Source organism: Echinops telfairi, unplaced genomic scaffold (genome assembly GCF_000313985.2).
Source record: "Echinops telfairi isolate 266 unplaced genomic scaffold, ASM31398v2 ScPeMD7_1;HRSCAF=3_0, whole genome shotgun sequence".
Taxonomy (NCBI): domain Eukaryota; kingdom Metazoa; phylum Chordata; class Mammalia; order Afrosoricida; family Tenrecidae; genus Echinops; species Echinops telfairi.
In genome coordinates, this window is record NW_022103896.1 from 85,563,616 (window position 1) to 85,576,858 (window position 13,243).

Genomic DNA, 13,243 nt, shown 5'->3' on the forward strand with positions numbered 1-13,243 from the left:
CATACAATGGATTTTGCTGCACTGTCAGTAATGGGCAGAACTCTGGTCACTTGAATATTATCTCATATTCTTCATTTTGGGATTTATCTTTTAGAACCAGTCAACGGTACATTTCAGACAGTACTAGATTTCCTAGAAACACTGAGGTGCCTTCTATTTCTATAGATTTGCCTACTCCCGGTTGAGAAAACAGCACGGGGCCATATCTGACCTCCTTTGGCTATGCAAGAGAGAAGGAGAATACAACTCCACGCCACCCAAGCCAACTGCTGCAAGACAGAGGTCACACCTGCCGCCGTCATCCTCTCTTACCCTATTCTGACATCAGCTGTTTCTCCCGCAGTACTCTACTGCTGGGCTCGATAATCCATTGCTATAACCACACAGAACTCACAGACAATGCTTATGATTAAGGGGGGCTCTTGGGGAAGTTAACAGGTTGTCATAAGTCAGAATCGGTAAATATAAGGATACTCGTTGTTCACAGTAACGCATCTCATCAGTCAGCAGCCAAGTCTCTCTCCAATCCTCAGTTTCTTAGCCACATGGTCCCTCAGCCTCTGCCTCTGTTGCCAGAAAGCCCATCTACTGCTGTGCCGCACAGTCTCCTGGTCTCCACCATCCTCTCTGCTCTGTCTCATAGTCTCTTTGGCTCATCCTCTGGTCTCACTGTGGCTTCACTGATTTGTCACATGGTTTCCATGCAGTAACTTCTGGTGCCTCTGATTTCAAGCTTCCCCCACTTTGGGTAGAGATTTTGAATGCGCTCTATTGGTGGTTCCTCTTCCTGGAGGGGCCTGAGATTCTCTCTCTCCGCACTTCTGAGAAGACTCACCTATACAGGGAATGGCAACCCAAACTGACCAATGCCCTCTATTCATATTTCACACGCTATTTGCATTGGCTCAGCCAATCATTCTAGCATTTGTCTCTCAGTTTGTCATACTGTGGTGTCTTGTGTGATGCTGTGATACTGGAAGCTATGTCACTGGTATTTTAAAGACCAGCAGGGTCACCCAAAGTGAACAGGTTTCAGCAGAGCTTCCAGACAAAGAACAGACTATGAAGAAGGAATAAGGTGAGGAATAAAAGTTTTGGTCATCTAGTTAAAAACATTTTTTAAATAATTTTTAAAAATTTTAAAAAAAGAACCTTATGGATAGGACCAGAATATTGCCACTTACTGAACCTCTCCCCAGTAGAAGGAGAACAGTGCCAGAGATAGTGCTAGAAGCACCCTTCAGGCTGGAAGGCAATCAAAATATGATTCAGGAAGACCTGCTTTCTCAAAGTAAAGTCAACTATAATGATGTGGATGGAGTAATGCCTGCAGGAGTTTGGGGATCTTCATTTGCTAATAGGGCATGACTCAAAATGAGGAGAAACAGTTGCAAACATCAATTAATAATCAGAATTTGGAATGTATGTTGTATGAATCTAAGAACATTGGAAATTGTCAAAAAAAGAAATGAAAAGCATAAAAACCCCTATCACAGGAATAGATGAGGTAAAAGGGACTGGTATTCGCCATTCTGAATCCAAAAATCACATGGTTTACTATGCCAGGAATGATGGATCTAAGAAAAATGACATCGCGTTCGTCAAAAAAGACATTTCAAGATCTATTTTGAAGTGTTAGGCTGAGTTTTCTGGAGAAACAAATCCAGTGACACTCATAAGCTTTTATCAAGATGTAAATATATAGCAAGAAGGCATCCCAGCCTGGTCCAACTCAAGTCCATAAGTCTGATGCTCATCCGTAAGTCCCTCTTCAGACTCACATAGCTGAAGGCTGACCCAGGAAGTGATCAATTTGAGGATAATTGTATTTAAAGTCGTGGTCAGTGGTACTATTTGCCTGCCTATCTCATTCATGACAAAGTGACTGGAGGTGGAGGTGTGCTCCTGAGCAAACCAATCTTAAAAAAAAAAATCATAAGACAAGGCCGAACTATCCCTGGAGGTTTCCCAGATAATAACTGTTTAGAAAAGTAGAAAGCCTCATCTTCCGCCAGTGAAGCACCTGGTGGTTTTGAACTGCTGACCTTGTAGTTAGCAGCCTATCACTTAACCACTGTGCCATCAAGACTCCCTAAAGCCAATCTACAGCCATCCTGAATGACTGAAACTTCCTTGAAACTGTGCCCCTGCAATCCGAGCACATTAGTGCTTTGAGGACTGAGAACACGTGTTGCTTCTAATTCTGGATACATTAATTCCTCCCATCCTTTTCTCACTTTCCCCTGTGATGTCTACCGGGCTATATCCTAAGCCTTTGCACTTTGATTTTAGATAACTTTTATTTGCATGTAGATCTGGGTAGTCTCTGAGAGACCTGAGGTTTAGAAGTGAGGAAAATGTGACTTAGGTGTATATGTAATTGTGTAAAACAGGAATCTCAAGTAAACTTTTCTGTTTTTTCAATGTCCTGGTAGCATAGGGTGTTATGTGTAGGGCTGCTAATGGCAAGATGAACAGTTTGAAATCACCAGGTACTCCATGGGAGAAAGACGGGGCTTTGCTCTCCCATAAAGATTACAGTCCAGGGAAGCCACAGGGGCAGTTCTACTCTGTCCAACAGAGTCACTCTGAGTCAAAAATGGCTAGATGGCAGTAGCATCTTGCAAAATTATAGTATGATAAAATTATTAGGATATTGATATGGATAGTTATTTGTCTTTTAATTTTTCTTTTCTCTTTCTGGACTTCCTGGGTTGGAGGTTCAAGTCCACTCAGGGTTTCCCCAGAAGAAAGACTTGGCAATTTATTTAGAGAAAATCCGCATTGGAAAGCTTGTAGAGCACTGTTCGACTCTGACAAACATGCGTCTCCACGAATAGGACCCTTCAAGTCTTACATTGAAGGAAGAAAGGGAGCGAGAGAAAGAAAAAGACCTTTTTTTAAGAAGAGCATTTTGACCTAGGATCTTTTGCTCTATTGTTTTGTGGGGTTGGCTTTTGGCCAGGGGACTCCTTAATTATTGAACTAACTTCCACATGCTGAATGCATTTAACAGAAGAATACTGGGAATAAAATAAAAAACAATAGCTATCAGTGATGTTATCTTACAAACTAATGGTCAAAGGGTACCCCGTGCATGTTTGTGTTGCATTGTAACTATCCAAGAACGTTTCAAGTAGCAAAGTTGGTGACATTTTGAACCCCAAAGGTTAATTTTTATTTCCCAAGGGCTAAGAAGGCTAGTTTTTCCCATTGATAGAAAAAAGAATAGCCCATTAAGATGGATAGCCTCTGTAATTATTTGTATTTAGCCTGAAAAGGCATTCATACATTTTTTTAAGCTTAAGGTATTATTTCATAGACTAACATAACATTTCATGTTCTGATTTGGGGGGAGGAGGGGCTGGGACTATAGTAAACAAATAGTAGGAACGGCCCTCTTGGATGAGGGAAGTGGTGGGTGGGGATAAAAGAAAGAGATGTCTCTGCCGCAGCTGTTTCCTCTTGTGTGATCCTCTTGACAGATGACTGGGATGACACAGTTTCCTCTGTTGATTATTATATTCTGAGGGGACTGTCTACCCAGTGGAGCTAAATAGGCTATTTCCTCTTACATCTTGGTCTGTGAAGGAACTTTAAAGAAGAACGGATATTTATTTCGAATTCAAATGTGCTTGAAAAATTCTTCTTCAAATCAAGTGCATTACATGTAATTACCAGCCAACTCCAGACTCAACCATCTACAGTCTTTTGGTAAACCACCATGTGTTTTGCCATACTCAGCTGGAATAGCTAAGCACATTTTAGCAAACTAGCTAGTCGTCACTGGCCTTGGGACGTTCTGTAACTGTGGCAAAGTGGCCCTCCACTAGAAAGTCTTTACCACCTTGAAAAACATTTTAAATGAAACCATTTTCCATCCATATTGATAACCAAAATCTCATGACTAGGATCATTAAACATGAAAACGGGTGAGAACGCCCTGATAAAGTAGGATTCGATCTTAAGTTCTGAATCAATAGCACACCTGTTGTGATCACAAGAACATCAGCCCTACAGTATTGTAGATCATTCCACAGAAACCGCTGCCACCCGTACACTGTGGTGGACATGTGTCTTACTCATTATTCACCTCAAACGCCTTATCATAGTGTTAGAGGTCTTTAATAGCTGTCATAGTTCCTCATAACTTCTCTTCCTACCCATGGAAAGCGTCGACTTGTTTTTCTTCCTCCCTCCTCCACAGTCCCTCGTCCATAGTTTTATGTCATTGTAAGTGCTGTCTAGTGAGCCCCAACTGATAGCCACTGTAGCAACAGAGGAAAACACTGCCCAGTCCTGCGGCACATCCACAGTCCTGCAGCCTGTTGTTTCGGCCGCTCTGTCAGTCTAGCTCATGAGAGTTTTCCTCTTTTTGCTGATTCTACAAACTACGTGAGACTGTCTTGCCCTTTTCACTTCTAAAGAACATTCTGGCTTTACTACTTTTAATACAGATTTGTTTGTTCTTCTGGCAATTCATGGTACATTCAGTATTCTTCTCCAGTCTCCATTAGTCATGTCCAACTTTCACATGTAAGGAGGCCATTCAGCATCCCATCCATCGCTTGGTCATGCACACTTTACTCTTCGAGGTGACACATCGCTTTCTCTAACACTTGAAGAAATCTTCTGCAGTCGATTTACCCAATCGGTATGTCATTCGCTTGTAGGACGCCTGCTTCCCTGACCTTTGACTATGGAGCCGAATAAAATGAACTCCTTAACAGCTTCAGCCTTTTCTCCCTTTATCCTGGTGTTGCTGATTGACCCAGTTGTGAGGAGTTTTGTTTTCTTTAAACTGAGCTATAAGTCATACTGAAGGCTATAGCGTTTGTCTCTCTCTTTTTTTTTTTTGCTTCAGTGAATGCCTCGGGTTGTCTTTGCTTTCAATAAGCAGGGTTATGGTCACCTATATATCTTAGGTTGTTAATAAGTCTTCCTACAATTTGAATTTTATGAGTTTTTTTTTCTTTATATAGCCCATTGCCTCCAATTATTTGCTCAGTTTACAGATTAAATAAGTATGGTGAAAGGCTACAACTCTGAGACATACTTTTCCTGATTTCAAACACAGTATTTTCTTTTTCTGTTTGTCTGCCTCTTGATAGCTGTCATACATAATTAGAGAAATATAAATCATCCAAAAACTGGAGTATATGATGAATATTATGCCATCAGGATTGGAGGAAACTTCATTTCTCAGCACTTGCATTATTTGGGGGCAAGTAAAGGCAAAAAAGTAGAGGAAGCCGATAGGGAGGTCTACACAGAGATGCCTGGGCAGAAATGTCTCGTGATTTCACTTGACAGCATTCTATTCTCATCAGCGTGAGTTAGAAACAATTCCGTAGCAACTTGTTGGGTTTTCTAATTTTTATGGTAAACAAAAATAAAAGTATCCATAATAACACCACTGGAGAAAGCGAAAAGCATGCATGCATGCACATCATCATGCAGAATCTAGGGTTTCGTTTTAGTTTTTTGGTTGTTTAGGATTTGTTTTGTTGTTTTGGTCTTGGATAGAGAATGTCTCATTCATAAGAAGAATATTTTTTTGTTTCCATGATGGAATGTATATGGACTTTTAAGACCATTTTTATGTATCTGATTATTATTATCTGAAATTGTCTGAAATAACTTCAGATGTTTACAGAAGTGTTGTCAAGATATTTCAGAAAATTTTCATATACCCTTTGCCAGTTTCCTCTGATACTCTGACTGTAAAATTTATATAATGTTGCTTTTTTTCTATCTACAACTTTTCTCGTAATGTTGTATCTACCAAATGAGGTTTTCTGATGATATTCAATATAATAAAGCAGGCCTTGCCTTTTCATTTTCTTCTCCCCAGGTTACTATAACAACAGCACCAAAGTGGCTGTAAAAACCTTGAAGCCCGGCACCATGTCGGTGCAAGCCTTCATGGAAGAAGCAAACCTCATGAAGACGCTGCAGCATGACAAACTGGTGCGACTCTATGCTGTGGTCACCAAGGAAGAGCCCATATACATCATCACAGAGTACATGGCTAAAGGTGAGCACCCTGGGGGACCCAGGGCCTGTAGTCACGTGCAGATGAGAGTATGGCTCCTCAAACCCAAAGAGGAAGTAGTTACAGGACCAGAGAGTCTGCAAGTGAAAGCTCACGGCGACCAGGATCTTTGCTGGAAACTGGACCTGCCTCGGTCACCAGGCGAGAGCCCAACTTGAGGGACTATCACAGCCTAGTCATCTTATCCAGTTTCTGGACTTCACTGAAGTTACCTTTATGCATTCAGGTGGATAGTCTTACCTCTCTTGACTCATCTTTGTGGACTTCCCAACTTTCGTCAAAATTCTTGATACATCTAAAAATTGTGTTCTGTTAGGGAGCATTCCTGTAAACTTGAAGCAAACTTCAGTGATTTGGAGAAATACACCCTTGAGTTTTGTTAAAATTTTTATATGGGTTCTGTTCTCAAAATATTTTTTTTCATGGAACCAAAAGTGTCTCCCTTTCACCCTAAAAAGATGTGTCTTACTGAGAGAACATGCTTGTAGCCATCCACTGATAGCAGAAGCATGTTTAAACATATTTCATTTGGAATAAATCCATGCATGTGTGGATTGGCAACTGAGTAGCAAAACTTTTTGACTTATCCTTGTATATCAGGTCTCAGCCACAAAGCATCCTGACAAGTCATTGCTTTCAAACACCTGTTGGAGAAAAGTAGTATCCAATGCTCCCTTCCCTAACTGGAGCACACACTACTTTTCACATGAGATCAAAGGTAACAGGTTAGAGGGGTCTGACCTTGACCACCCTTGGGAAAAGCATTTGTAGCCACACAGTACTATACTGCTAATCAGTTCGATAGGTCCTCTCACCTACCTCAGAGTAGTGCAGATGGTTCAATATTCGGATCTAACTGAAAGGTTGGAGACTCAGGTTTACCCAGAGGTGCCTCCAAAGAAAGACCTGGTGATCTACTCTCCTCAAATTAGCTGTTGAAAACCCTCTGGAGTGTGGTTTTACCCTGACAGTGGGATTGATATTAGTTAGGACAACTTGACAGCAATGAGCAGTGGTGATGACTTCTTTCATTGGGTTTTGTCCGTTGTGTGTTTGAACTCCACTAACTGGTTCTAACTTTACACACAGGCAGTTTGCTGGATTTCCTGAAGAGTGATGAAGGTGGCAAAGTCCTGCTTCCAAAACTAATTGACTTTTCAGCTCAGGTAATGTATGGAAAACATACATGGACTCTATGTCCCTAAGATTTCCTCTCTTAAAGTTCATGATGGGATTTTTGTTCAGAAAGAAGGCATTTTATTTTTTAATCATTTTATTGGGGGCTCATACAACTCTTACCACAATCCATACATACATCCATTATGTCAAGCACATTTGTACATTTGTTGCCATCATCATTCTTAGAAGGCATTTCTTTTGGATGTTTTCCAGTGGCAGTTAGGAAAAGATGTTGAGAAGTGCCCTCCTTGGGGAGAAAGGAGCAGGAGTGTCATAGAGACTGTGGGTGCATAGACCTAGTTTTGATTGGGTCTTTGTCTTCTATAAGACCAGTTAACCTCTCTGGTTATCTGGTTATTCCTCTCTCCCCACCATGATAAGATGAATGTCACAGGATTGATTACAGCCGTGTGTTAGGCTGGGTTGACTAAAGAGACAAATCCAGTGACACTCACGTATGTAGAAGAGAGCTCTATATCAAGGAGCTAGTATATATCTAGGAAATATCCCAGTCCAGTCCATCGTAAGTCCATAAGTCCAATACTGGTCCATAAGGCCCTCTTTAGATTCGCGCAGCCCCGTGCAATGATGCAGAATGCAGGAAAGTCACAGGCCGGTGCATGCTAAGTCGTGTGGCTCCAAGGTCAGTAGAAAACATAGCAGGGCTGCAGCAGCTGTTGAGTTTGTCAGCCAGCAGGAAGGTCAAGGCCGAGGGAGAAGGGGAGGTTCCCAGGACCCTCCTTATGAGAAGGCCATGCCCACCTGGAGCCAACATCAGGCTATGACCGGATTTGACAGACTAGATTCCACTCCTACACTTTTATATACGTATCTTCAAGTTGACACAAAATTATGTCACCACAAGTGGAGAGCAAATGTTTTGAGAATGATGAGGGTAACGAATGTACAAATGTGCTTGACACAGTTCACGTATTTATGGATTATGATAAGAGTTGTATGAGCCCCCAATAAAATGATTTTTAAAAAACCCTCATTATTCTTAGGTGGTGGCTGGACTTAAGTGGAATCCCAAAGTCCATTCCTATATCTATGCTTTATATTTGCCTCTGGATCACTTCAGAGACATGATTGTCACTTTGTATTAGAGAACATTATCGGTCATCCCCCTGGGACATCACTTCCACTGACATCAAGTCCGTGCTGACTCATAGTGACCCTATAGGGCAGGGGAGAACTTCCCTGCGAGTCTTCTGAGTAGGCAAATCTTTTTTTTTTTGAGTGTGCAAATCTTTACAGGAGTCAGAGAGCCTCATTCTTTCCTTGCAGAGTTGGCTCTGACTTCAAACTGCTGACCAATGCGATTAGTGGGCCAATGCATAATCACTACACATTTGAGACAGTATCATTAGTTTAGCCAATGGTATAGAATTGAAAACACTGTTGAGAAAAGGATATTATACAAGTCAAGGCTAGCTTTGACCTGTAATAAATTATCTGTATTCTAGAAACAGATCAACGCATTTGCTTCCTTACTCTACCCTTTCCACTCCTCCTTGTTCTGAGAAGTGTCCATTTGTAATATTTCCAGTACTAGCCTAGGAGTTGCAAATTTGTTGATTTGGGAATCATATTTACAGAAGTGTATTTAGAGAAGAGGCAAGTCACCTAGGAACACAGTAAGAGAGCTGCATTATCAAGGAACTACTTGAATGATGCCAGTTGTTGACTTTTAGGTGTGTGTGTGTGTGTGTGTGTGTGTGTGTGTGTAAGATAACTTTATAGCAAAGAGTAATTGTAAATTAAGAAAACATCCCAGCCAGACCAGGTCAAGTCCATAAATCTGGTATTAGTCCATTACCAGTCTATAAATTCTTCAGACTCATGTAGCACATGCAATGATGCTCAGTAGAGGAAGATCACGGGCCAGTGGGTGGAAAGTATTGTGGATCCAGTGGTGGTGGAAGCATCTCAGTGCTGGCATGGGTCTCCACGTGGCTCCTCCAGCTCCAAGGCTCTGACTGCCATCAGCATAGCTCCATATAGCTTATCAACAGGAATGTCTAGCAGGAAGTGAGTGTGCATCCCACCTCCAGCTAACTATTTATCTCTGTAAAATAAGGTCATCAAGCTGCGACCTGATTGACAGGCTAAACTCCACCCCTTCACTCTTAATAGTCTCAAGTTGACACCAGATTATATAACTACCACATATGGGATTTTCATATAATGTTTATGCTAGATGTTAAGTAGTTCAGACTCAGTGGCCCTATGTAAAACTGAACAAAATATAGCCTAGTTCTGCACTATCCTCAGTAGTTAATGTGTTTGAGCCCATCGTTGCAGCCATTGTGTCAATCTGTTTAATTGAGGGTCTTCCTCCTTTCTGCTGACCCTCTACTTTACCAAGCACGATGTTCTTCTCCAGGGACTGCCTTCTCCTAATAATCAAAGACAGTGAGACATAGTTTTGTCGTCCTTGCTTCTAAGGAGCATTCTGGATGTGTTTCTTTCAATACAGATTCATTTGTTATCGGGGAATTCTATAGTATATTTAATATTCTTTGGCAATACCATAACTCCAATACATCAATTCTTCTCTAATCTATTTTATTGTCTAGTTTTCACATGAAGATGAGGTGATTGAAAAATACCATAGTTTGGGTCAGAACCATTGGGTCAGGACTAAGGTGTTAGTCCTAAAAGTGATATTTTTCCCTTTTAGTACTTTAAATAGGTCTTTTGCAGAGATTTGTCCAGTGCAATTGGACATTGGCTTTCTGGACTCTGCGTCCATGGACATTGATTGTGGATCCAAGTAGAAGGAAACCCTTGACAATTTCAATGTTTTCTACATTATCTTGATGTGGCTTATTGGGTCAGGTGTGAGGATTTTTATCAATAAAGGCTTCAAGTCTTGACTTTTCTCAAGCTGTCTTATTTTTATATCAAAGATTATTAATAAATCTCCAATTCTGATGCTGAGTTCTTTTCAATCTTCTTGAAATATTTGCTCAGCCTATAAATTGAACAAGTATGGTCAGAGGAAACAACCCTGCCTGATTTTAAATGACACAGTAGCTCCTTGTTTTGTTCGAACAACTGCCCCTGGTCTATGTACCTGTTCCATAGGTGCACAATGAATTGTGCTGGAAAATCCATTCTTCTCAATGTTATCTATAGTTTGTTATGGTCTAAATAGTCGAATGCCTTCGTATAGTCAAAAAAACACAGTTAACATTATTCTGGTATTCTTTGCTTTCCACTAAGATCTATCTGATGTCCAAAAAAAAAAAAAAAGATCTATCTGATGTCAACAATGATATCACTTGTTCCACATCCTTTTCTGAATTCAGCCTGATTTTCAGGCAGTTCCCTGTTCAGATACTGACTATTTATTCATTACTGTCAGCAAAATTTTACTTGTATGTGATATTAATGACATTGTTCCATAACTTTCATGTCCAATTGGATCATCTTTCTTCGGAATGTGCACAAATATGGATCTATTCTAGTTAGTTGACAAAATAGCTGTCATGCAAATTTTTGGCACAGATGAGTGAGTGTTTCCTGTGTTGCATCTCTGTGTTGCAACATCTCAATTGGTATTCCATGAATTCCTGGAGCCTTGCTTTTTTGCCAATACCTTCAGTGCAACTTTGACTTCTTCCTTCAGTCTCTTTGGCTCTTGACCATATGCTACCTCAGATCCAGGAGCTGACTGACCTGCCGCCCCCCTCTGCAGCCTCTTCCGCGGTTTCGAAGCACCAGAACTCAGCCAGGGATCATCTCGCCTTTTAGTAGTTTCCTTGTACCCCTCAGTCACATTCAGTTGTTTGATTGATTTGTTCCTCAATATTGTACATGAATCGTTCCTACTGGGAAAGCTACCTTAAATCCCAAAAGACCCCGAAAGAACTCAGGAAATTCTAAGAAAGAATGTCTTGGTGATTTTAATTTCTTCTTCCCATTTATTCCTTCAGACCCTCCTTCGCTGGGAAATTAGAAGGTTTTCTTGGGAATGCGAGATCGAGAAAATGAATAATTACATGGTAGCTATTCCTATAAGATAGGGTCAGAGCACGTCACCTGGAATTGAGTGCCGAGAAGGGGGCTGGAGTTCAGAATCTGAAGATGATTTGTGTCCTAGCTCTATCGCTCTGTCACCAGCCCACTTTCAGGAAGCCCTTTCCACTTTACATATAAAATGGATGTAATAATTCCTACATCAAGGAGTTATTGTTGACAGCCAAGTCAAAGGGGTTAGCATGTGCAAACACGTTTCCAAGCTGGTTAGTAGTAGCTGGGAAAACATTCGAGAGTTGGCCCCCATCAGTCCTATAATAGCGTCAGAAGTACATCTTCTCAACCCTTGTCTCACCCTACCACAACTTGGCAGCTCAGTAGGTTCCTTATCTGACAGGAGAGTCAGGTGTTATCTGGAGCTCTAGTATCTCATATGAAAAAAAATATTTATCTTCCCCCAAGTAATAGAAAAATGCAAGCAATAAACAAATCCACAGCCACTCATGTATAAGAGAGAGTTTTATGTAAAGAAAAGGTGCATCACGAAAACATCCCAACCCAATGCTGCCCAAGCCCACAAGTCCAACATTAACCCATTAACCCAACACCAATCCACAAAGTCCTCCACCTCACAAAACAGAGGCAATGATGCCGACTGCAGGAGGAAAGCTGAGTCAGTGAACTTACAAGCATCTCAGCACTAGCAGGGGTCTCCACACAGCTGCTCCAGCACCCAGGGCTGCATCGGGATAGGTCCATGTAGCTTCTCCTTGGGGATGTCTTGTAGGAAGTCCATCTTGCAAGCTGAAGCAGGGAACTGCTAAGGCAGCTGCACCCGATACAACCATCACAAAACAAGAGACCCGAGAACTAGAAAGGCGAGGCTTCACCACCCATTTATCCCTCCGCCTTTCAACCAGCACCACATGTGATTATCGGCCAGGCTGGCACAATTAACTAACTCATCTAGTATCTAATATGAAAAAAAAATATTTATCTTCCCCCAAGTAATAGAAAAATGCAGGCAATATGCCCACTTTGCCAGTCAGAAGCCATTTCAAGTGCTGTGGTTGGTCAAGGGTGCAGGGCCCAGTGCCCTGCATTTTTAACCTTTTTCCCATCCTCAGCAAGCAGGCCCATGAGGGACTCTTTGTGACGCCAAGGATTTACCGACATCAGTGGGAAAAAATCACTGCTCCCTAGGAAGAGGAGAGATTATGGGGAGGGGCATAGATGTGCTTACTCTGTGGGGAGGGGGGCAGGAAATGGAAGAAGCTGACAACTGATAAGCTTGTATCCCACATCACCTGACACCAATCAATGAGGCTCTCCTTGGGGTAGATACTTGAGTGATCCTCATTGGTTGCAAGGTTGGAGGAGTACTGGGAGATTATGATATCCGTCCCCCAATGCGGAAAGAGGCTGATAGAGAAATGAAAGGTAGGACAGCAGGGTCAGCGGGGTCTGATTCAAATGTGATGAATCTTGATTGAAGCTGTTGCAATCTGCCTGAATGTCTGATCTGTGCCTTGAATTCTGGGAATGCCATCCATTCGGATGTGCACCGTAACTGAAGAAGGACTATTTTTGTTCCATGGCTTTTTTGTATTTGATTTTTTTTTTATGTGGTTTATCTCATAAGACAAGTTTCTAAGATCCAATTAGAAGTCTTATTACCTATTTATATGTGGCTTAAAACAGCACAGTTATTCTGTCATGTTTTGGTGACCAGGTGTCTAAAGTGAATTTCAGTGGGCCAAAATGAATGTTTTGGCAAGGTCATGGCCAGTGGATTTTTTTTTAATCATTTTATTGGGGGCTCGTATAACTCTTGTCACAATCCATCCATCCATTGTGTCAAGCACATTTGTACATTTGTTGCCATCATCATCATCCTCAAAACATTGTCTCTAGAGGCTTAAGAGGAGAGTCGGTCCTTATCTTTTCAAGCTTTGGTCTCTGTCTAGCTACTTTTAAAATATGAAATAATTTAGCTTATTTTATGACATAGAGGTAACTTTTTCT

The 13,243-nt window shown here is 41.3% G+C and overlaps 1 protein-coding gene across 2 annotated transcripts in view; it reads left to right on the forward strand.

Annotated features, from left to right (window-relative positions):
* The window catches only part of LYN (LYN proto-oncogene, Src family tyrosine kinase), a 66,532-nt gene that overhangs the window by 14,945 nt on the left and 38,344 nt on the right, over positions 1 to 13,243 (forward strand). For both annotated transcript variants that reach the window (XM_004697564.2, XM_004697563.2), the window contains exons 8-9: positions 5,855 to 6,037; positions 7,145 to 7,221. In XM_004697564.2, coding sequence (XP_004697621.1) covers positions 5,855 to 6,037; positions 7,145 to 7,221 — 260 coding nt within the window. The remainder of the gene's footprint in view (positions 1 to 5,854; positions 6,038 to 7,144; positions 7,222 to 13,243) is intronic.